Genomic DNA, 26730 nt, shown 5'->3' with positions numbered 1-26730 from the left:
TCTATAGTTCAGAAAACAAAGTAATACCAGACAAAATCTTTGGCTTTTATGTTTTGTTTTCAATTCAAAATGATACTGTTACATGCAAACAGCATTACTTTCCAAAAACACACAATCATAATTCATAGGATATGAAAAATTGTTTGTGTACAGTTCTGTGTATTTAAGAGGACACTTTTACTAAATATATATATATATATTTTATTGCTTCCACAATCATATAATTTATATGAATTATAAACTATATAATTACCACATATAAAATCATGCAGCACGCTTTTCCAATGTACAGTATCACAGCCACGTGACGACAAAGAAAGAGTCAAGGAGCAAAGGCACACTTTTGCACTTACTTTGACCATTTCCCTCCTTCCTCAGAGACTTGGATCCGGAGCGTTCGCAAAAGGGAAGACAGATCTGTTTCTCACAGGACAGCCTGAGTGCTTGTCCTCCACTGTGCCATTCTGGCAAGGTAGATTTTCACAGGCTCCAGAAAAAGGCATGTATTGCCAACAGAAACTCCAGCTGTTTCATTATTCATTGTGAGGGGGAAACTCAAGACTCTCCAGACCCGCCTACCTGTATCCTTACCCGCATCCTAGAGCGCTGTTTACAAGCACACGACTCCTTCCTTTGTTCTGAGGAATGAATGGCTTTCAAGGGCTCTATGTTTATTTGCAGTTTAAAAAAAGGATCTGACTTTAAAGCCCTGAACATCAGACCATGAGCATTTATTTTTTGGGAACTTTTTTCTTCTTCTTTACTTCAACTCATGTTTCTTCTTTTGAAGCTGTTCCCCCCTCACTCTCACCCCCCACCACAAAAAAAACTAATTTAGTGTGTGTTTTTCTTCTTCTTCCCTCTCAGACAGGGGGGTTGTGAGTGAACAATGTGCGTAGCTATATGCCAGAGGTCTACTTGACAAGCTGTTGGCTAACACACCCCATGCATAGCCCAAGATGAACTTTTGTTGACACCAGCGACTTTTAACAATTCCATCACTTTTTTCTGAACTCAAAGTTTCTGTTTAATGCAGACACAATGCCAAACTGTCTAAAACACAGCGTTTGCGTAGAACTGAAACAAATGCTTTCCATTCTAAAGATATCCACTATATTTATGAACACAATTATATATATAATATTAAGTGTGTGTGCTTGCATATTTTGTTTTTGTAAATTGTAAAGTAAACAAAAACACGCACACAAACATACATCCACACACTTTTTTTTTCCCTTTTAGACATCTGATTTTCTATGCTTAATATTGTATGTTACTGTTTATTATTATATTTCAACAGAAATGTTTGGTCCACATTATTTTGGGGGTCACTCATTACACAATAACTACGGTAATAACTGCTTCCAACTTTAACATTATTTTAGAAGATCAATAATAACTGCTAACATCAAAGTGGCACCAAAGCGGATTCTGGTGGTAGAAAGCCAATAGAGCAGACACTAAAGTTCCACCTTTATATGGTTTAAGGAACTGAAGGGTTAAATCAGGATTGAAAAACAAATTAAAAATGAAAAGTACCTGTCCTGTATGAACATGCTATATTTTTAGTTATAAGGAAACAGACACGCCAAGGCACAGTCTGCTTTCTAGAACTCCGTGCTCCTTAACTCTACACTAATATATTTCTGTTGTGGTTGCAAGCGATGAGACTTATCAAGCATAATGACTCAATGCACGCTTAAGGCAAATCCAGTTTGCCTTGACGCTGTCAGTTGTAATAAGTAATTTCCCCCTTATGTTCATGCATTTTACAGTAGCTTTGGTACCTGTTACTGGAAATGTGTATCTGCACTTGATTAGTAAAGACCATCATTGCTTACATATAGTGCCTCGGAGGAAGCATCAGGACTTGTTCTGGGAATTCCCTCAGCCATGTGTAGCACTGTTTTGTTTTGTTTTTTTTCTTTTCTTTATTATGGTTCTGTTGTATTACAATCATTCCGCTTGAAGTCAAAATCCCCCAGATTATACCAAACTGGTATAATAATTTATATTAAAGCAAAGGTGATCATAAGCATTTCATGTACCACAAACACTAAATAAAAACATTTATGTGTTTATATATATATATATATATATATATATATATATATATATATATATATATATATACATACACATACACACACACACAGTATATCCTGATTTTTGCCCATTAGCTTGACTAGCCATGTCTTCTAATATAGTAGCTATTTGCAATTATAAACCGTATAGGGGATCATCCAGATTCCTTCCTTTTTTCTGTTTTACCAAGTATCCATTCTATTAACATATTGGACTAATCGGAGAAAATTATCCTACAGCATGTTACAATTACACAATAATAGGTAAAACTTTCTTTTTTTTTTTTTTTATAAAACCCACACGATTTACCCAAAAATACATCATAAAAAACTAGGCGCTTGCTTTTACTAAACAGTCTTTTTACTTAAACCTGCTTTGCACAGATGGATACATTAAACATTATATATGCACGTACATTATTTGTTGAATGCCCGTAATTGGCTTTACCATTTACTTTATTGGTCATTTTCCTTAATGTAAATGTGTCAACTGCCACGATCCTTTCTTTCTGTATAACATTCACAGAAAGAATTTTAGAAAGTGCCAAAAGATGTGCCGCATTTTTTAATGAAAGAAGAGAAATCTGAGTTATAAAGTTCTATGACAGTCTTTGCTCACTAAATTGACTTTGCTACAGTACTAATTAAAAAAAACAAAAAACAAAACAAAAACAAAACTAAGAACCAAACTTGACATCAGATTAACAAACTAACACGGGGAAAAAAAAATCAATCTTTGTTATAATCCACATTATTTGTTATCAAATATTTTTGTAAAATACAAATGGAAGAGGTAAATCCTACGGGAAATATTTTTCAAGGCAATAATGAAATTGGCTGTAATCAGAGAAAGAAATGTAATGTTAATGATCATTTTTGTTTGTTTTTTTCTTTTTTCTAGACAAGCATCAAATCCCATAATCCATAATGAATAAACGGAATGGTTCTGTCAAATAGAGTAACATCTATACCCACAATTAGCCAGCATTCCAGAAGAGTTTTATATTGAAATGTTTAACAGTCTTGCTTACAGTAAGGAAATCCAAAGTGAAGATCCATTAAGGAGAAAAAGGGGGATAGTGAAACTTAACATCCTTCTTCCTTGTTGACAACACCTTTTATAAAAAGGTAATATTTTTTCCCCCTACTACGTGCTTGTACGGAATATCTTACACCTGTGAATAGACTACCCTGGGCAACCCGATCTGCTCCTCAGACTCGGCAGGTTAGTGAAATGACAGCTGAAGCACCTCATCTGGCTTCTGATCAGATGCGCTGACAAGAGGATAAAGCCCTTATGCTCAGCACTCAAAGGATGACTCATATTTACTGGAAACACGCAGGTAATGTGTTCATTGATGAAGGACCGAAGCCTGCCAGGTGCTGCTGAGAGGTGAGCTCACCCTGTCTCTCCACACCACGCTGTATACATGACATCACCTACATATGGCAGGCAGAGCCCAAAGCAACAGAACTGCCCGGCAGGAGCAAAATAAAACTATCAAGGAGAAATGTGTAACTCTATTACTGCTTTGAAAACCGAAACTAAACTCTTCTTCTGGATGGGACAGTGAAAAGGTAATTTTGTTAAAGTGTATTCCCCCTCATAAAAAGTGAAGTATTAGAAATCATAAAGGTATTGACAGGCACATCCAGTTACTCTATACTAAAAGTTTAAGTTATTTTGTCTTTATAATACAGCAGAAGCATTCTATATGTACATAAGCAACATATTTTGTATGAGCATTCTTGTATGAGCATCTTATTGACATACCTAAAGCTAATACATGAATTTTGGGCATACTAGTTTGTTGTAAAGAACCCACATACTCAATAACAGGATATTAGCAATTTAATTAATCATCCAAAAAGCATCCATATAAGCTGAATGAAACACTGGCAGCCATTGTGTCCTTATGGGAAAAAACAACAAAAAAACTAACTTAAAACTGGTATGTCACCAAAATCAAAGTCAGGGCTCTGTGCAGCCACCCCAGTTCCTTCACAACAAAGTCATCAAATCATGCCTTTATGGACCTTGCTTTGTGCACAGTGGCAAAGTCATGCTAGAACAGGAAAGGATGCCACGAAGTTAGCAGCATACAACTTTCCATGCTGTATCATTAACAATACCATTCGGTGTAACTAAGGGGCCTAGCCCAAACCCTGAAAAACAGCCCCAGACCATTAATCCCCTCCTGAAAGTGGCGTTCTTCTGGCAGATGCTCAGATTTGTGCATTATACTTCCAGATAGGGATAGTGATTCATCACTTCAAAAACACATTTCCACTGTGCCAGAGTCCAATAGCTGTGTGCTTTAACACCACTGGTCTGGATAAGCCACAAGATTAAAAAAAAAAAAAAAAAAAATACTATTACATTGAACATATCCATCACACTTTACCCATGCTCATTCATCACATTCAAATGCGTTTATTGTATCTAATAGGCTATTGTCTATTAATTAGGCAGTTTAGACAAATAGAAAATGTTTTTGTAGAAGACACAGAGACAACATTCCAAACGTTCTCCATACAGTTTGTTCTTGCTGATGGACGGTGTAGTCATACAACAGCTAAGGTTGGTAAACCATATGAATGCTTCTACTGCCTGTCAAATCCAAAACCTACAGAATAAATATCTGGAGCGAAATTTATTATAGCAGGCAACACAGAACCCAAAACACAAACTGCTCTGAGAAATCTTCTAACCCAAACTGTAGCAGATTTTCTGAAAAATAACGATACCATCCAACCTCTCTCAATAACTGAAAACCAACACACTTTTGTTCCCTTTGGTGTTTATTGCATCTTATTTGACACATCATCGAGGATGATATGTCACTTGCTTTTGCTGGCATTTTAAAAATAGCCGAGATTGTTCTCCCTCTACGTGGCTCCCTCCCTCTTCAACTGAGCAATTAAAGCTTTGATTACAGCAGATTAGGTTTGATTGGCATTGTTCTTCAAGAACACAGTTGCCTCGTCTTTCTTTGGTTTTTCAAAAAATATTAACAAAAGCCACAAATCAACAAATAAGGTATTAAGAGCCAAAAAATTATGAGGAATGTTAGTTGTCAAATAACAAAAAAACACAAGTTTAAATATTGCAAAATGCCTTGCTTAAACTTGTTCCTTGCATATTATTATCATTATCAGTCCATGTATATAATCTATAATGTGCCCAGCAAAGCATTCTCAGAATAAAAAAAAACTGTGTTCAAGTATCATTATGTTGGAAATTACCCAGGCTTTTAGAATCATTCTTTATTCAGAAATCTGGATTTTTTTTAGAGGTTAAATGATAAACCAAGACTAGCCCTTTAAGAACTACAATAGCATATCACAAAATAAAAATGTCCTCGATGTCTTATTTTCCTAAAATCAACTAGAGACTCTGAAGCACATAAAAAAAGCTACTTATGCCTTCAAAACAGCATTTTATTCCCAGTCTTACATTCTCAAATTGTCATTTTTCACAAGCACATTCTTAATTTCCCTGTCATCAATTTAATTAGCCTCTCTGAAGTCTAAGCACAGACAGTAAGCTGGAATTATTCATTAGGAGAACGAATTAGAACGAAATATTTTAGGCTTCAGTTATCGGAGCGGGTCCTAAGCTACATTTTATTTTACACTAGTAAGTGCAGTGGTCTCTAGTGTGACCAACAGATGATCTACCATCTGACGTTGAAAACTTGATTCAGCAGAGCACATGCATACATTACAAGACATATCAGAGTGCGTCTTTAATGGATTAAAAAAGGATGTTCAGAAGAGAGATGACTTTGCATCCCAGGTATTCCTAAGCAAAAATACTACAGACATTCCTAATTAAATTATAGGCTCTGTGGACAAGGTCTTCTGCCTCTTCTGCTTAAAACGTACCAGCACCCACCCTTAATTAACTTGCTGGCTGCCTACTAATTTTGGAGAATTTAGGTAGTTTGTGGGTTTTTGGTTTTTCATCAAGTCAAGAATATAAAGAAGGCAAACTGTAGCTTTGTTCCTCAAAAAGCAGGTCAGCTTATTTATTGTAACTCGGCAAGGATTCCTACAACCTTTAAGTCTTGTGATTAGTGTAGTGTTAGTATAACATCTCCCTAAAATAGAACCAGCTTTTTTATCTTGTCTAAAACATCTCATTGGTCTTGGCTGTATAATGGGTGTCAAGTAATGTTATCTGAGCATAAGGAATATGGCAGCACCAATGAATGCTAAACCACTTGTGTTTCATGACTGCCACATTTAATTTTCACACCACAGATCAGGCATTCTCATCACATGCACTCTCATTCTGTTGCCAAATCCACCTTCCTGAGAGCCATTTCAAAAACTGTGGTTCTAAAGGGAAAACTAGATGATGCTCTCGCTTGTTAATAGTTAAACCTGAAACGGAATACTGCAGTATACTCAATCAACTCAGTTTTATTTAGGGGCTTATATTGTGTGATGGCCTTGTATAATAAACATATAAAACTTGCCATACCTTTAATAATGCTTAGTACAATCAGTGTGGGGGAATCTTTACTGAATCAGTTAATAAAACACATCATTGACTTAATCATCTTACTACCATTTTTTTTAAACGTATTCAACAATATTAAAATAAATAAAATACAAAAGAAAAAAAAATCTCCCAGACTGATAAACAGAAATGGAAATGTAGATGAAAGCCAAATAATTACTTACACTGAATCTTTCCCAGTCTGACATCCATGTTCGTGAACTAATTTAATAACTACACTCAATGGTCTAATGATGTTCACCGTTATTTGTCCTTGGATGAAAAAATGCTAGAGACTGCCATGGGCCAATTGAATTGTTCAACCTGGGTTGCTATTTTTTCTCTGTGCATAACACATTTAATCTAAACGGTCCTTTTAACCATTTAACATTTACCCACACAGAAATGTATTTTCCTTTAAAAGCTGAAGAATCAGCCACATATCCAAGATTGACTATTACAAACTATCCCACTCTCCATCATTGTAATTATAGACTCTTTAAAGACCTCTACTCAGTGTCCGCTCTAATATAATGATTCCAAATTAGATGGGTAGCAGGGTTGCTCAAGTTGTATCACGCTTTAATCCCATTATATTGCCAGAAAACAAATGTGCAAGCATCCCTTATATACATAAAGCTTGTGTTGTATGATAGCATCCAGCTTTGCAGATTGTGATATGATAGAATATTCACCCCTCAACACGGATGATTACTCAGGTACTTTATGCATTGAAGCGCATATGATCGATAGTGTTTGTCTTTTAGGATTTAAATCACTAAAATAATTATTTTTTATTAAAAGTGTTACAGATGTGTAATATCGTTGTAAAATTCTGTGTCTGCACAAATGCTCTACTTTTGTCCATATAGTGTAGTGTATACATACATATATATATATACACACACACACACACAATATATAAAGTATATATATATATATATATATATATATATATATATATATATATATATATACACACACACACACCTATATATGGAAACGTATGGCATCTACCGTATTTGCTCGATTATAAGACGACCCTGATTATAAGACGACCCCCCAAAATCTGAATATTAACTTAGGAAAAAAAGAAAAAGCCTGAATATAAGACGACCCTAAAGGAAAAAAGTTTTACCAGTAAATGTTAATTCATGTAAACTATTTTTTTTAATAAAAGCTATGATTGAGAAAAATATTTTTTTTTTGTTTTTATTTCTTGTATTTTCCAACCTGTCCCCCAGTTACGCACATCTGCCCCCAGGCTTGCCACACCAATATGGCACTGTGGCCCATGATATGCCCTTTAACCCTCTATATGCCACTGTGCCCCATGGTATGCCTTTTGACCCCCTATGTGCCACTCTGCCTCCAGAAATGCCTTATACCCCTATATCCCATTCTGGCATTTAGGGGGTTAAAATGCATATTATGGGGCAGAGTGGCATATAGGGAGGTATAAGGCATTCCAGGAGGCAGAGTGGCATTAAGGGAGTTAAAAGGCATTATATAGAGCACTCTGCCTCCAGAAATGCCTTATACCCCTATATGCCACTCTGGCATTTAGGGGGTTAAAAGGCATATTATGGGGCAGAGTGGCATATAGGGAGGTATAAGGCATTTCAGGAGGCAGAGTGCACTATTAAATGCTGTCAGAGATCAGGAACTCTGGAACTCTGATCTCTGACAGTCGGGGAAGGTATTTGCGACGGACGCATACAAACCCCCGCTGCCAACTTCACCTCCGGAAGCACCGGTAAGTGTGTGTGTGCGCGTGTGGGGGGGGGGGCGACGACAGGAGGATCCAGGTCCCCTGCAGCGGTGCGGGGGATCTGGATCTTAGTCTCCTAATCAGACCTCTATTTGAGGTCTGATTAGAAGACGACCCCGATTATAAGACGAGGGGTATTTTTCAGAGCATTTGCTCTGAAAAAAACCTCGTCTTATAATCGAGCAAATACGGTATTTACTAATTTAACTCTTAAACATTCTGTAGTGTCTTCTATAAATATACAAATTGCATAACTGGTTACAGAATTCTACCATGACCACATCTGACACAAACATTGCACTTTTGCGCATCATCTGTACTCCCCGGCCATCTCCCTTCAAAGAGATAGCAAAGGAGAAATGCATACCTAGAGCAGGAAATAAACGTGCAATATTCATCTTGACAGTGAACTCCTATTTAGAAATTATTTTTCCATCTTGAAAAGGAGAGAACCAAGTGCTCTTTATAATCACATAAATGGCTTAGCTTTCAGTAAGTGCTCTCTTCTTAGATCAACAAAGAGCTGTCATGAGCAGAAAGTATTACTCAGGGCTCCCTCGTATTCGCCTGTACCAGATTTTTTTTATATATACACATTTTTTTTTATATATCTTGCTTTTACTAACCAGCCGAGGAGTCTTCAGAGACCAAATGTCTTGAAGAAGATATTAATCAAATTACAATAGCAGGCTTTTGGCCAATCTCCAGATTTACACAGTTAAAAAATGGCAGGACTATTCATTCTTCTTTCAATAACCATTTTAAATAAAAACACGGTGGGGTGGTCCAGCCTACCATACCACTAAAGCAAAAAAAAAAAACCCAAAAAGCAAATACATTTATTCCACAAGCTACCCATCTCTCTTAACACATTCATGACCTTAGAACATAATATAACAAAATGTGGCAGCAATGGCCAATACAATGTAATAGCATGTCCTGCAGATTATTCATTGGCAGGGAGATCTAATGACAGCCTGGACTCTGACCTGTCAGCAGGAGCCAGCATCGCTGACAGATTCAACACAACCAAGCTCGATGTGTGATCAGTTATAGTAAAAGCACAGTGTGAAAAGGGATAAAGCTAATCCCTCTTCACACAAAAAAAAGTGGAGGGAAAAAATTAGAAATCGCCCAAAACACCAGGTTGTTTTTTTTTCCCACATGGGACCTATACTATTGAAGAAATCCCAAGCAAAACCGCAATTAAGGTTTCCCATATTATATATATATATATATATATATATATATATATATTATATATATATATATATATACACAAACACACACACACACACACACACACTAGGGCTAATAAATAGTACATTGAATGTATGTATATAACATTTGTGTGACACTAAACACTAAAAATGGTTGTACATATTGATACAAATCACAAAATAGCTTCCGTCTATGGGTGTGAAAATACATGTGGAGTGCATAAGGCCAGACAACAAATGTATTTATATTTTGAAACACTGACTGCGGATAGTCCTATAATCAAAGTGGGGGGAAAAAAAGAAGCCTCACGGAGGGCCGTGTTCGAGCGCTAAATACCAATCTCCTGTCAGTGGAAGCCATTACCCATCCCGTCTCCATAGCGACACTAACAGTGTGCATGACTTCAAAGACAAAGATGTAATTACAGCTTTGCAGCAGCTAGAGGGACTGCTCAGGATGTGTCAGCTGATGAAGTATAAAAACACTCAAGGATGGTTATGGGGTAGATTCCAAAGGGGGTTGTGGGTTACATCTTTAGGTAAAGAGAGCCCTGCTTGTAATCTTACAGTCTAATGTCATGTATTCGAAGAAGAGCTGTGTAAATGGCTGACACTAAATAAACACTTGGTGTCAATTAGTACTGATGCTAAACAGACCAGATGGGAACATTGAATGTACAGTAAACATTGCAGTATCTTGCCTGCGATATATATACATACACAAATTAGGAACGACCTGGTTACATTTTGATGGTTTCATCTTCACAAAACAGAATGTTCTCAAAAATCTAATTTTTTGGTATGTGTCATCTACTGTTAAATAGACCAGCCAGGCATAGTGATCACCATTGAAACAAAGTATGAGAGCACACCAAGGCACATACAACTGGTGTACAAAAAACAAAAGAAAACAGGGGGGGTCTTGGATACCACCATATTTATTATAGTGGGTGAGCCAATACTTCTTTCTTGGAGTTGGATCAATGACGATAGCAACTGATGAACAGTTGAGTGCTCAACATTTAGAACATGGCCTACAATGTTTCTTAATTAAGAATCAATATTAACAGCTACTGATTCATGTGAAAAAGCATTCAACATGATTAGTACTTCTATTTTGTATGTTAAAGGCTAATGAATGCTAACATGCGGGTCCCCTCAATATCCAGTAAAAGAAAGACAGATTCTTCAATGTCATTTCCATCAGCAAGTGGCTCACACTTTGTAAAGTAATATAGATGCAAAAGATTTTACAAAGTACAACACTGACCAGTCTCACCATTGCAACCCATGAAGTGTCCCTTTAATTCTCTGAGAGCTTTATGTACACCCTAGAGGTCTTTTCTTTTTTATTTCATTATATGTTCACACTTGCCCAAAAAGTATAAAAAATACAAAATGGTGTTACAGTTAATAGAGAAATATGTATGCAATAAGACCGTCCAGCTCTGGGACTTCCAGAGGGCATTGTGGGCATTGCAGAACATACTTATATACCAAGTCAAATAATTAATGAAAATTAAGTGTTCTTTAAAGCCACCACCTTCTAAACGTACCACCCAGTATATCATGTTGTACATACTTCTAGATTACAACCAAAACTTATGTAGGTGGCAGTACGTAACACATGGTAGGATAGCCACACAAAAAAGGGTTATCTGCCATAAAATAGTTGAAAAACAGTGTTATGGCAAAAAAATACATTCAGTCTTATAGTTGTAATCAAACAAGCCATACGCAGTGATAACAAAGGCATAATTCAGTAAACAAAGAAGATAAAAAGAAAACAGGATGTGTCAAGTTCAAGATAATACAAAACCCATACATAAAAATATGCAAAAGAACGAAGAAATACTTTGGAGCTGTCCAATACTTAAATATTGTTAAATATTTTCTCAAGAATACAGTAAAGTATTGTGTATAGGTTACTCTCTATATCTTAACTAGGGATGATTATACCTAGGTACCTGATCCCGAGTTTTATGGCTTTTAATAAGCCAATCTGTGTTCTCCAATCTTGCCGTCAGACCGTTAAACAAGTCCTCTACTGATGCTGCAAGCATGCCCTGGCTAGGGCTGCAGCCATCTGAAAATTAACTAATGACATCCAGCGGTTGAAGTAGATCACAGGAAGCATGGCTCACATCTACAACCCATTTTTCATAGTGGGTACTAAAGCTATTAATCACTACCGCACAACTATCCCCTATGATAACCATCAGCCCATTGTTACTAATGCACTGTGGGATTTAAACAAGATGCTCAATTTTATTCCTACAGATCCATAATGTTAGCAGTTTACATTGGCTTTTATTACCCTTAATGTGGCTTTTTTATACAAGAGGCGACATAGATATTGTTTTCAAGGAATAGGATATGTTGTGATTGTTTAAGATAAAATGTCATGCCAGATGTGCCATTCAGAAGTACGCAATTCTCTGATCAAAGGGTCTTTTGCTTGTGTATAATGTAATATACATAGGTGTCGCAAACAGTCAAGATCATGGGTTAGCTAAAGGCCAATAAGACACGTGTATTTGGGAGCCATGACATTTGGAAAATTTATATATATATATATATACACACACACATCTATATACATATCTATATGTATATATGTATGTTTAAATAGTATATCCAGCTTCTACACTAACCGTATTTGATAATGCTAAATATTGTCTTAATATACAGCAAAGCTGAGTATATAAAAAGAATTAAACACTCCAAGTTATAGCTAACTTGTAAATCTGTATTATAGGCCTACTAACACCTAGAGAGAAAAAAATGTGAAGAATTACTTAAAAACAAGAAACTGGATTTCTGTGTCACAGTAAGCCTTCCCAAACATCTAATGTTCCTGCCACTCGAATGTGTCATAAAAAGAAATAAAATTGTTGAAAATATTTCATTTTCCACCGCCTGCTTTATACCCTGTGGATTCACACCACACTTCCAACTAGGGCACACTCCTTTTATCTCATCAAAATTGCACGACAAAGTTAACATAATGTAATCGCAGCAGTAGCTAGCAGAAGGCAAATTTATACCGCCTGTGTAGTGCAAGAGAGGGTAAAGCTTGACTTGAAAGGGTTTAACAGCTCTTTTTTTTTTCTCTCTGTAAATCCCAAAGGCATCGGTTATCTCACACAGATTTTACTGTGGCATGATAATAGTCTATGGCCATGTACAAGAGATCCACTACACAGGTTAAATAATACACGTGCCAAGCGGCCATAGTCTAAAACAGGAAGGTCAGAGATTTAGATGTAACGTAAGGACGTTTTACTTTACCGAGAGGGTGGTAGATACATGGAACAGCTTCCCATCAGTAGTGGTAGAGACTAATACATTGCATGGGATAGACATATCCTAGATCTAAGACAAGACCAAGGACCGATTAAGACTCAAGTCTCTACATTAGGAATAATGGGCATTCTAGATGGGCCAAATGGTTCTTATCTGCCAGCAAATTTTGTGTTTCTATCTATCTGACATTAGCCCATGATCTCCCTTTAAGATTACACAGTTTTCCCTTATACAGCATCTGGGTTGATTATATAAATCAGAATGACTTGTTTGTATAATAATTCTGTATGATAAGTGTGTTTGTTTACCACACCTAGGGGTGCTTCTGATGTACATACAGGCCTCAAATGCATTACTGCTTCCAGAGTATGAAAGGAGACGAGGAGAGGGTTGTATTTTCTTAATAGATATTAAAGTCTGCAGTACTTCAGACACAGTTGACAGGATGGTAATTCTTACATATCAAAATGTTTTCTTTCTAAACAACATTTGGGGCATAAATTGTTTTACTCGAGGGTACTAAGCAACCATGGCTTTAATTCTATATTGTTATCGAGATAGGCACAAGAGGACTGCACGACAGGAAGTGGACCCTCTCTGCATTGTAGGTCGGAGAGGATGGTGGCTGCGGACGCCGCCCTCGGTCAGGCCTAGGGAAGCGACCCCCATAAATAGATTACTGGGTGAGGGTAATCATGAGGATGTTTGCAAAATCTCCCATAGATAAAGAACTGCATATTTTAAAAACAAGTAGTAGTAATTTTGAGCATACACTAAATGATTTTCACGCCAAGCAGGATCTGTCATCAAGAGTTCTGAGCCCTGGCCTTCAACTGCCATAATGAGGGAGGCAGGAAGTGTAATAAATGTCCCAATCTCATGCAGTGACAAGTAAGGTCAGCTGCATGTGCAAAATCCTCGCATAAGTGGCATTTTCCATTTAAAAAATATAATAATGCAGAATGTAATGTACATCCCCTGATGGAACAAAATGTTCTGTTTTGGAATGTATACAGAAATATTCTATATGTTAAACAAACTCACTAAGCATTCTTGGAGTAGCATTTGACATGTAAAGGGACCTACGGGCAATACTGATCCTCGGGCAAAAGACAACAATCTCAGCTTGTGAACACCTCAAAATGTCAGCTTTATCAAAATCACTTTTTTTGTGTGTTTCAGCGTATGCACTTTACATGGCTGAACACAGCACTCAAGAAACCGTCATTGTTGCTTCATTATGGGTTTTTGCCTTTATTTCAGGCTTAAACAAAGTTCAGTGGGGCATCAAGCGGCCTGGTCTTTAAATTACAGTTTGTGCTCCGAAATAGAATGCACGCACAACATGTCACTGAAAGCCGCAGGGAAGGAGCTTTATTTTCTGGAAATTGGAGGCTTGGCGAGTCAATAATCTTCTTTCGCAGAGTAACAATTTTTAGCTAAAAAATTTCTTGACCGAAAGAATGGAAAACAAAACCATTCAGCTAGGTTACAACATTGCAGGAGAATGCTGCAAAACAGGTAAATACTAAACACTACACAAACAGTGTAGGAAATCTTGATATGTAGAACCGCAAACATGTGCGCACGCACACACACTATTATATATATTGTACAACAATTAGACATGTAGACACACATACATTTTATATTATATATATATATATTATATTATTATTATTATATATTGGGTAGGATTAAGAATGAATCATCAAAACTATTGTACGCTTGTCATAAGCAGTTATTATGGTGAACTCACCTTACTCTGCAAGCTATATTCAATGACCTTTCTAGCAGCCGGCAGCCACATGCTGAGATTGTATACTATTTATAGGAGCATGCTTTTGCAGCTTTCCAGTACATGCTCTGTAGGAGAAAAGGTTAATGGCGCTTATCGAAGTAACTAGTCTTTTATTAGTATTTGTTTCTCATCGCACATCCATTGATTAGCGGGCTAAGTATTTAACAATATGAAAACAAATGCCAGTGCCTGTACACTACAACAATCCGAAGTGGAAACAAATAAAACACAGTTTAACCAAGAGTATTTGATCAAGCTGGGGAATATGGCGATGCTATATAAACCAAAAAATACACAAAGTTTTTGAGTTTGTAAAGACACCAACGGCAATAAGCATGCCGCCGCTGCCGCCACCACAACCACAGTCATCTTTCACAATCAGATAATGGCAAAGACTAAATAAATAAAATATAGTTAAAATGCAATCTTTCTTAAGTCAGTCAATTGAAGTGATTATAAGGTTAATGACCAAACAAATAAAAAAGGGGCAATTTGTACCCATATAGACGAACTTAGGTGCAACAATCTTGTTGTGTTTGTTGCGAAACGTTATTTAAACATTGCATTAAAAACTGGTTTTATTAGCTGTATAAATGCATTAGGAAATACAAACACAGATGTCAACACAAAACATTCATTGTACAGTTTCAAAAAAAATGAACACAGTAAGCAGATCTTACCGGTAAGCTTGATGGCCTTTCTTGCTGAATTAGATTCAAGTCTTCATGGTTGGTCTTCCCTGGAGTCATTGAAGGAGGCTGTGGTCTGTTTCCATAACCTTCCTGGGACACTTCCTGCAGATAACACAAGAAAAAGCATCTCAATTACTTTACTAAGAACGCAGAGACCTAAAACCACAATGAACCCAATGAACAAACTTTCAGCCTGGGAGCAACCTTTTCCAGAAGCTAGAACATTTTACTATGTAGCAGAAATTGTGAATAGCCTCATTTTAAATCATAATCCTATATTACAACGAACATTACATATTAACAGTGCCAGAGACCAGGATCCAGAGAGTACATTTTGCTAAGATTTTACCATTGGCATCTTTTCGGCGTATCACTTATTTCTGACATTTCTATATTTTGAAAGTGATTTGAATAACCATAATATGTGCAATTGCTTACATATATAATTAAACACAGACACACTTATGTTTACACAAAACAAAAAAGAGAAACTGAAATTAAAGAATGCTTCGACTAGAACCTTCAACCTACCAAGACTACCAACAAGTAGCACTCTGTCCCATGTCTCAAAGTTAATGAAAACATGACCTCTGAAAATCAATATTATCCTCTATGCAACAGCCCAAAGACAACATCTGTGTGCGCCGATATGTTGAATTTAATTTTTATGTTCCCAACATTATCTGATTCAAAGCTGAAAGTAATTTTGGTGCCCTTCATTTCACTGCTAACATAATGGCTTACAAACAGAAACAAATAAAGCTCTCCCTCCCAAAAAGACAGAAGAATATGCAGTGTGTGTATATACATCTAAAAGCATTATACCTACAGACGTATAGTACATATACACCAGTGGTTTCAAGTCTCTGTTATGTTAAGAGTGGCCTCTTCATTCCTCAGGCGCTTCCTTTACTGTGGACAGTGTCAGTGGTGTCCCTAATCTCGATAGTGTTTCTGTTTGCTAGATTGCGGTTATTACAGAGGTGTATGCTTCGAGATCAAAACTATTTTGTATATGAATAAGTAAACCACAAAACAGCCAATATTAGTCAAATTCATCTAAAAAAAACTTTACTGATACAAACCCTATGTAGATGCTTCCTACTTTACAATAAACAAATAAAAGTTAACAGACACACACAAATTAAAAACTAAAGCGAGACAAAAAGGAGCAAAATCCAATCAATTTTGTTGCTACATACTCGCAGTGCTTACTTCATTTTCTATTTAAACTGATTTATTCTGCGTGTATAGCCGCCGCCAGAAAACATGCATATGAATAAATGAAAGCGGCAACCAATTAGAGTGAAAACTAGAGCACTGTAAAACTGTCTGAAGCAGTTCAGTTAATACACAAATAAAAAAGAAAGGTAGCCGTAGATATGATAATATTGTGTTGGCATTTACAGAGACCAGACACTAAAGGTCTAGCAAGTTAATTGAATAGGAAAGGTTAAGTTTCAGCATACACAATCAGTAGAAACAAAATTTCAACTGGAAATATCCTATTTGTTTGGTTTTTTTTTCTGTAAAGCTAACCTATTTCAAAGCAAAATGTCTTGTCATATTGTACATGTTGCAAACAGACCGACTAAATAGGTTCAAGGGGGCAGCAAGGCAGTACAGGCAAATTCTTTCCAATCCATGCAAATAATATCAATGTATTCACCATTAAAAGCATTTTTTCCTTCGGCACCCCAAATCATTCCAGAAAAGGAATGTCTAAGCACTAATATAAATAAATAAATAAATATATATATATATATATATTATATATATATTATATATATATATTATACATACACACACACACCTCCCACGCATTAAACTGCCACTCCAGTGATCATATGCACTTTAATGCATATGAGCCCCCCCGTTTCCTGCTTGTAGGTGCATGGAATTACCCTTCTTTTAGGAGATCTAACGATATCCCAGTGCACATGCGCAAACAACAAACACAGGGTGGCACGCGGCAGCTTCTTCTAAATGGGTGGGTTTTTTAAATTATTTTTATTTATTTATTTCTAAACATTGGCATATTAAAGTATTGACAAGACACTTTAATGTGCATGTTTCAATGGTGCGGTCGTATGTGACAATAGAGTGTTTCCTTAATGTTTAAATGCAACAAAAGACGTTTAACAGGTGGATTAAAAGATTATAATATTTTATAACCGCTGCATTAAGAACATTAGCCTTGTTTAAACCGAATTCCCCTGCCCTACCCAGAATCAAAGGAAAACAGTAACTTATAGGGAAGAAATAAACAAGTTGGGAGAAATAATCATACATATCCTTAAAAGTTAAAAAAACAGCTGCTATCATGGTATACTCAAAAGGGGGTTTCTAATTCATATGTAATGGAACTTTTAATTTATAAACATCATTACATGAATTCAGAGCTATGAAAGAGTGACTGTTTCATTTTAAAGTGCCAAGTCTTTTTGCATAGATTTTAAAAAAATAATACAAAATTCGCATAACTTAGTGTGATCACTGGACAATTTATGTAGCGCTGGAAGAAAGATGCCCTTTTACTTCTAATCGCGGTTAGACATTTAAATAATGCGTATTTCAGAAGGTTTATTACAGTTTTGAGAACACTTTTCAATATGTTATGATAGAGAACGCCTGCCACAGAGTAGCACTTCTGTACATAACAGGCAACTGTATTTGTTTGCCTGTTGGTATTAGTGGCTCCTGCCAAAATCAGCAGCAATCTTATCCTTACAGTATGCACGTTTATCGCGGCTTACAAATTTATAAACAGATTTGTAAAAAATTTCAGTAACAAAGGTGAAAATGAACACCGTCACCGAACAGTCAAGTTACAGAAGTAAAATAAAATCTGGAGGATGTCAGAATATTGTTAGTTGATACCACAGAGCTAGGGCAAGAAATAGTGAAATAAAACAACATGAAATTTGACAGTAGAAAAAATGAACTCAAACACACGCTTGCTATAGAAGGAAATGAGGGTCCTGCTCTTGTAAGCTTACATCATCACAAACCAGATACACACCCACACACATACACATACACATATACACAATTCTGAGTAAATGAAAAGTTAGCAAATACTTTATCAGACAGGAAGCAATGCAAAAAAAATGCAAGCAATTTATTTTAAGATACACCAACAGCACACCAGGTGTAACGCACACACCCTTCTAACTGAATTTTTGTCCATTTAGAGGCGTCCTCGACACAACCAGTTTATTTCAAGGCTCTTGACTGAAACCACGTTTCACAACATGTCTGTTCTGGCAGAAAAAGCAGAAGAACCAGCTCCTGCTAATGCATAAAGAAAACTGTTCAAGAATAAAAGCAAGGCAACCAAACTTTAGTCGGACAGCTGCGTTTTAATTAACAATCCAAAGTGTCTTCTATAACCAGCCCAACCTAAATTTTGCAAGCATAGAAACTAGAACAAAAACATGGCAATCTCCTGTTACTTTGGGATGCATACATATATTTTACTCTACCGTGGATGCAGAAGCAGATGGAATCATTCAGTTATGTCGAATTGAGTGACAGGATTTCTCACTCATTGTCATTACGTTAAATGAGGGTGGAGGGAAAGCCATTCTGGTTCACATATAGTAAATAGGCTGCTACCAGCTAACGACCAGCTGGCCAATTTAAATATATCTTCCTCGCTCAACCAACCCAGAATATTATAATGTTTAAATAATTCAGATTTCTCTCTCTAGAATACTCACTTCGGACCATAATACATTCAGTTTTTATAATGCGCTGTATCAGTCAGTCTCTTCCTTGACTACGGTTTGGAAACCGCAGACATACCGCTTACGGTCTGTGATATCAATGTGATGAGATATCGATTAATACAAAAAAACTAATTCAAACAGAAATTTAGTGGCTGTAACGGGAGAATCTAAAGTTATGAAACTTGTCTTATATCGTCATGCTATATAATCCTTTTTGCCAGCTTCTGGATGAAGTAAATGTAAAAATTGTTAAATCTTGATTCCCCCCCCCTTCCTCCAACTTTATTATCAGTATTTATAATAATACAGTGTTTGGAAAAGATGTGTACAATCCAGATTTGCTTATTTTTAAATAAACACAGATACTTTGATTTTATAGGAATGCGCCCTGGAAAAGCTGGATATGTGTTTGGTTATATGCGGTAATTCATAAGCAACAAAAGCATAAAGCACTGAAGGTGTAGGCATGCCGCAATATTGCATGTGCTCTGGTCCAACAACCAAGGATTTAAAGTAGAAAGCAATATGTTGTGCCTAATTTTATGTCGTTTAAGACAATTAAAGCTTATGAGGCGCATATGCTAGCGGAATAATGTTTAGTATACACCACCTTCTGACTTTTCTTCTTTCTGGATATGCGATTGTTGCAGGACACTCCAGCTGTGTGGGCCAGCTGCTCTCCATAGATTAAAAAAAGGGCTTTAAAAACCAAGAGACAGCTCGCAGTGGTTGTTAAGCATTCTGAACAGTGACACTAAGTGACAAAGACTGCCGGACAGTTGCACAATAGACAAACAAATGAGAAAAACCTCGGCTTTCATTCAAGGGCGGTAAGAAAAAGCGCATTCTAGATCCGACTACTTTATAGGAAACAGGCATCGTACTTGAATTGGCACAGGGTGGCTTATGTGCAGGGTTTATATGCTCAATAAATGTGGGATTACAAGAGTTTATTGCTGGATTTAGGCAAGGACCTCTGAATGAGAGGTGAAATACATTGTACTGCCATCACAAAATAAGGAAGAATTTCATTAACAACAGAGGCTAACCGTCTTAAAGACCAACAGTGTTGGTTTAAAGGGGAATGAACTATATAAAGTCAACTACTTAAGGGAATGCCTGGGTCAATTAGAACTGACAGAGAGAGAAAGTACATGTAACAGTACATAAGCTCAGCGATTGATTACCCAAAAATAAAGGCTTTGCTAGAGAATTTAATTAGAACTGAATTTTAGTACATTCGCCAAGTTGCATTTGGCTTGAAATGGACAGGTGATTTCATGACCAGTTATAAAAGATGGTTATCCTGGACGTCGGTGGCAGCTGGGGACATTGCCTGCAACCTAAACAGCCAATAATTTATTCTAATAATTACAAAATAAAACTAGAAAATATATGTATATAACAGAAGCTCCAACTATAGGAAGTATTAAATATATATACACAAGTAATTCCAACATCAGCGAGAAACCCTCATTTTAAAAACCAAAAGAGCAATATTTATGACAAAAAGTTATATATGAATACAAATCCCAAAACAAAAGCACAATTTATATTGGACAGATATGAATGCATGGAGGTTGCTGTCAAATATACAAGATAAGATATTAAACTGTATGACATTTTTTTTTACTCCTGATAAGGACTGCAAACAAATGTAAAAATGATAGAAGAAAAAAAAGCTTGAAATGACTACTGCAAGTGACAAAGCATTGATTTTACCAACATAACTCACTAGCTGTAGATGTCTTTGATCACCAAAATCAACCATACCTTCCTACTACCCTAAAACTGGGGAAGCTGTAAATCAAACACACAGATGTATTCTCATCTGACATTAAAGCATGTGTAGAGATTATTCTCGGAGCGGCGTCCATACACCCCATAGCTATTGGCAGAATTCCAAGCACAGAAACTGTGTCATGTAATTTTGAGGGAAATCCTGACTTGGCTTAAAATAAAAATGAGTAATAACACCTAGACAAGGATGTAAAAAAAAGGGACAGGGCAGCGAATACTGCCTCCTGCTAAAGTATACAAATACCTAAAGTTGAAAACTTGTTGCTTTAGGTAGTTTAATAAATGCCAGTGAAAAAAAGTGTTGAACCTGTACCAAAGAAGAAGACGTTTAATATTAAAGATTTCCTTAAAAAAAAAAAAAAAATACAAAAAAATGTCAGAATATTAAGTGCACAAATAACCAGATAACACTAAATTGAAAGTAATGGAAAGCAGTGTTACACAGAAAGTAATATAGCCTTACTGTTCTTTTGTTATTATATATAATCATACATGTACTTTAATATTAAATGCCTTCTATTTTGGTACAGGTTCAACACTTTTTTTTCACTGGTTAATCTTCTGGCACCCAAATGGTTACTATTTATCAACAGATTGACATTAAGAGTAAGATGTGGGCTGATAGAACCAGTGTTGGGGTCTGAACTAACTGCCACAAAATCCCTCCATAGGGTTTAATTTAACCCCTTAAGGACAATGGGCGGTCCCTAAACCCATTGAAAACAATGCATTTACGGGCTTTATCATTAAGGGGTTAAATATGTGTGTATTTTCTTCTGGGTCCCAACCGAGTACTAGGTGGATACAAAGCAATCTCTTAATGGAATGGCCTTGCTAACAGTGAGTTTACATGTGTGCGGCCTTTGGCATGAGAAGTATCTTCTGGTGTATGTGCCTATGACACCACTGAAACCAGACTTGAGACTTGCAAGAATCCTTCTTGATCTCATTTTAAAGCAGCACCCTGATATACAGGTATTACACAAAGTGTTTTGCATTTGGATTTGTACAGCTTGCAAATATTTGTACGAAGCCATGAAAAGCACACGAACACGAAGAAAAAGGTCAGAATGTTCATCCGAACATCCGTCACTCCTTCTCATTCACGCTCTCTAAATGTTTCCCTACCTTCTCTGTCTACCATTTATGCATCTTCTCGTACTTCATCTTCTCTCTTTCGTCTTTTCTCTTCGTCCGACATAACCTAGCGCAAACCTCCACCGATCCTCCAATCGGGGGAGAGGACGTCAAGGAGAATGCCACCATGTTGCCCTAATGTTAACACTTCCCCCTAATTGGTGGTGCTTTCAGTGAAGTCTTCTCTTCCGATTGGAATATCAGGGGAGAGGATGTCATCAGAAGCACTGCCGCTTTAGCGGAAGTTCGCGCTAGGTTATGTATATCTGCCATTTTTTTTTTTCTTCATAACACCACAACTGCATACCTCAAACATAACCTTAAGTGCTTCTCATTAAGATATATTTTCCCTACAAATATGCGCTTGTTTTGCAGCATTAGTGAATCTTCCCAATTTAACTATATGTCACACAGATCTTCTCTTACAGGAAACTTTCCCCAAGGTTAGCTCTACTAAACTAAATACTAAGCACTATATCTCCAACAACCACTTGATATTGGACGCATATACGGTGATAGCATACAGCTACCCAAGTGTGTTCACACAGGATAAATAGCTTTTTATAATGCTGACATGTTTATAACTTTAGTATAACGGAATGCATTTATTAAAACTGACTAAATTTTGTATTTTTTTTTATTTTTTTAAGATCAGATCTACCAGTTCATGGTTTAGCCAATCCACACAAAAGAAGCTGTGTGCCCGCAATATCCCAAATCGGAGTTTGCTGTTCAAACTGCTCATAAAAACACACCTTCTTCACCAGTTTAATCTGCTTCCCAAAAATAATTATTTATGCCACTACTTAGCAGGCTGAGGTGGACATGCTTTATTCAAGTTTGTCACTTCCTAACCAGAAGGAATCACACCCACTCAAAAAGCATAATTTGCAATAAATGTTCCTTAAACAAATAATTACTTATTTTCTCTTGTCAGGGATATGCCTGAACACAGGTGTCCCGATTTAGACACCTGAAATGTTATGGAGGTATATCACAAGTGATACTAATTTTTACTGCAATATTCTATTTAAGAGCAATCTATCTAGAGAGAAAAACTCAAATAATGCCATAAAGCAAAAAGTGCAAAAATACTTAACAATCGTTCATACGCAGCAGAAGAAAAGTACATTTCAGGCATTTTTCCCCCTCTACATTAACACCTCCCAGAGCCTTTTATTTTTCTGCAAAGACGATTCCGTGTTGAAATCACTTTTGCAACCATTCATCATCTTAAATTATCATCTCAGGGCGCAAAATACTATGGGATTAACATGAGTCTGGTGTGGCCAGCATTCTTTTAAGTTAGTGGGGCTAGAGAGCAGAAGAGAAGAATTCCTTTAATGGGTGACCAGAGGCTAAAGAAAACTGTGTGCATTCAAAATGAGCATTTAAAAAAATATACTTGAGAAAAAATAGCCCACAGCACTTCTAACAAGTAAATGGGAAAGGAAAGCAATTGGAATATAGCAGTGGAAGCGTACTTAAATGTAGAACGGAGCTGTCAGTAAACTCTCAAACACTTACTCATAATTTATAAATATGGTTAGGGCTTTTGAGTTATTGAAGTAAAGAAACAAATCTGATAAGAGTCTAAAACTCAGAGGGTCTAATTTAAAAACGATCATTCGATTGCAGTGCGACACAGGTAATTTTGCCTGCTACATTTCTTTGGGGCAAATCGATAAAAAAAAAAAAAATACAAAATGCAGAAAACTAAATGCAATTTTGTGTTAAGAACTAGATTTGAGCAAATCATAATTAATACATTAATAATCCCTTAACAAACATGACACAGGGTTCGACTTACTTCATGCAAGTGTTGCTAATGGAGCAGCCCTGAAGAGGCAGCATACTTAAGTACACATCCTGCTTTAATATAAACAGGCAGTGAAGGAGGAAAGTGAGCGAACACCAATTAAAACAAAGTGAATGTATGTATTTCATAATTTTATACATGGCTGGATTGTTTCTTTAAGTACAACGTTCTTGTATTAATAGCAGAAAGTAACTGACAAAACACCAACAGAAACTAAGGAAATATTCCAATTCTACAAGTTACATCACCAATGACATAATACATTGCTGAAGTAGCAAAATGCACAGCCATAACACAACTTAGTTTATCCATTACATAAAATACAGTCGAGATTCTTAGCTAAATGTGTTATAGAGTTGCCTACTCTATTACAGTATATTCATACCTGGGAACTTCTCGGCTCCGGCTTTCCCTTGCGGGACGCGGCCAGGACAGCACAATGACGTTGGACGGCGGCCCCGCCCATTTAAAAGAAAAAATGGGCGGGGAGCGGGGCGTGTCAAGACCCTGCTCCCGTGACCCGGAGGATTCGGGTCTTGACCCGGAGAACTGGAGGAGCAACGCTCACCAGGCAATCTCTGGGTCAAACCCGGAGCGATCTCAGGTATGAGTATATTGCTTAAAAAATCCAAAGCTCAGAAATCTTCCCCATAGAGTTTTTTGCCACGCATGAAAAATTAATAATATGTATGCAAACACAGGATAATCAAGGGGTCTGGGATACAAACCATTGTTAAAAATTTAAAAAATAAAAACGGATGTGTGGGGGTGAATTAAGAAATGATATATTTACCACTGCCTATCAGCTTTTTAGACCAAAGCATCTCTAGTCTTTCCACCCGTGGATATGTTTCTAGAACAAAAAGAAACCATGCTCCTGTGCCGGACAAAAAAAATTAAAACGGAGCAAGAGATGTCACATGGGTCCAATACAATCCCCAGCATCAGGTCTCATTAAAAGAAAAATGTGTTCTAGGAGTTTACGATCAGGAGAGAATGTAGGAATCTATTTGTCTCTTGCTGGTGAGCTCCACAGGTCCACTAAAACCAAATCATTTCATCGGCCTACATTCCAATAGTTTTATTATCAAGTTAATTAATAGACTCCTGTGCTAATATCTAAATGCTAAGCAATTAATGGCACTGAACTATAAATGGCCTTGTCTTTGCTCTCGCAGCAAAATCTTATCAAGCAAATGCAATTCTATCACTTCAGTGATTTAACATGAGCTTGGTGAGGTTAATATTCCCCGGCAAATGCAGAGAGTGGCGCTGTTTTAATTAACCTTCTGTGATTTAAATAGCGAGAAACCATTTAAAACTTGAAAGAAAGAAAGACAAAAAAAAGGAAAAATACTCATGAAAAATGGGCAAAGACATAAGCTCAAGAGCGGACACGATTTGTGTTTTTATTTTGGCCTAATTAGCAGGATTTGGAGGTTGGCAACCAACTAATTATAAAAATTATTATTAAGCATCTATGTGTAAGAGAGTTTTTATACAAAAGGCCCTCTCAGCTACGATGATGTTGAAGTGGAGAAATCTCAAGGGTGGCTCAAGATCCACCTATGCTAGGTTTACAGCTGTAGAACCGAACATAACATGCAAGTTCTAGTTTAATGACATGCAGGCACACATGTCCATTACGAGCCTATGGCAAGTAAACAGAATGTTTAACTACTGAGACTCCTTGTGTATTACATTATGTGAATCTGTAACAATCCCACAAATGTGCTATTAATATTCATAGCAATATTTTCAAACATTGTAGGTAGTGTTTTACGGTGAACAGAGATGTGCAGTTTTACAGCAGAAGAGTGAATCTAGAGAGATGATATGATAATGGAGCTCGTATAGCTATTCACCTCTTGCAACGGCAAGCATGTATTGTGTCCATAGACGTTTGGCATCTAGCTATCTCTAGATGGTAAAAATGTACAAGACAGTGTTCTTCTCCTACTATATTTCTATCAACTGTCCGTCTTGTCCTTATTTATTACTATCATTCATCCTTCTCTCAGTCGTTCCTTTCCAAGTCTGCCCCTCTCACTACACTCTTATTTCCACTCTATACTGCCTTCTGTTCTTGGGGCTGTTTTGCCCTCCATATAATTTCCTACATTTCCCCCCTTTAAATCAAGACCTTTTATGATTGTTGTTCACAGAACTAGGCACCATTTCCAGTTGCTCCAGCCTGACATGGAAAACATCACGGTTTGCAGGACCATAGGCATCTATTATGTCTGTAACTGGCTTTCAATTTTAACAACAACAGAGCCCACTGGGGTATTTTCAACACATTAAAGGGCTGGTGGACATTTGTTTAAAGAATCTATGAAAAGTGACACAAAAACACAAATATTGCCAGCCATGCATGAAACCCTTATTTATACTTCATCAAAAAGCCCACATCACATTAAACGTGCCCTGACAATTCTTTGCCTTAAGTTGTGGAAACTAATCACAGTAGAAAATGTTACATTTACACTAGAATTTAATAGGTAAAAATACTCAAACCTCCAATACCGCAAGACAGAACTGATACCCAAAGCCTTAAGTCCAAAAAAAACCCTCTTCCATTACCTTAATTACAAAACAATGCTGGCTATGGTGCAACCATATCTTGTACCGAAGCACTGCCAGTAACGGGCTGGATTTTCTGTTTCCAGCAGATAAAAACTCAAATGAACAAGAGTTGACAGATGCTACTTCATGTTGTCACTGCACGCTCATACACCTTGACATTGCATATTAACGCAGCCTGAACTTTCTTAAAGTGTCCGATGTGCCTCTGAAAGGCACTTGTCTCTTCTGTGTAATGTTGTAATTATGGTTCTGTCACCTTTGCCTACTTGCCATTTA

At 36.7% G+C, this 26730-nt stretch overlaps 1 protein-coding gene across 3 annotated transcripts in view; it reads right to left on the bottom strand.

Moving 5' to 3' along the window:
* ARID1B (AT-rich interaction domain 1B) overlaps positions 1-26730 on the bottom strand; it is a 157900-nt gene that overhangs the window by 87140 nt on the left and 44030 nt on the right. For all 3 annotated transcript variants that reach the window (XM_053461266.1, XM_053461267.1, XM_053461268.1), the window contains exon 4: positions 15370-15483. In XM_053461266.1, the coding sequence (XP_053317241.1) occupies positions 15370-15483 (114 nt within the window). The remainder of the gene's footprint in view (positions 1-15369; positions 15484-26730) is intronic.

Source organism: Spea bombifrons, chromosome 3, assembly GCF_027358695.1.
Source record: "Spea bombifrons isolate aSpeBom1 chromosome 3, aSpeBom1.2.pri, whole genome shotgun sequence".
Classification (NCBI taxonomy): domain Eukaryota; kingdom Metazoa; phylum Chordata; class Amphibia; order Anura; family Pelobatidae; genus Spea; species Spea bombifrons.
This window is presented reverse-complemented; position numbering and strand designations above follow the sequence as displayed.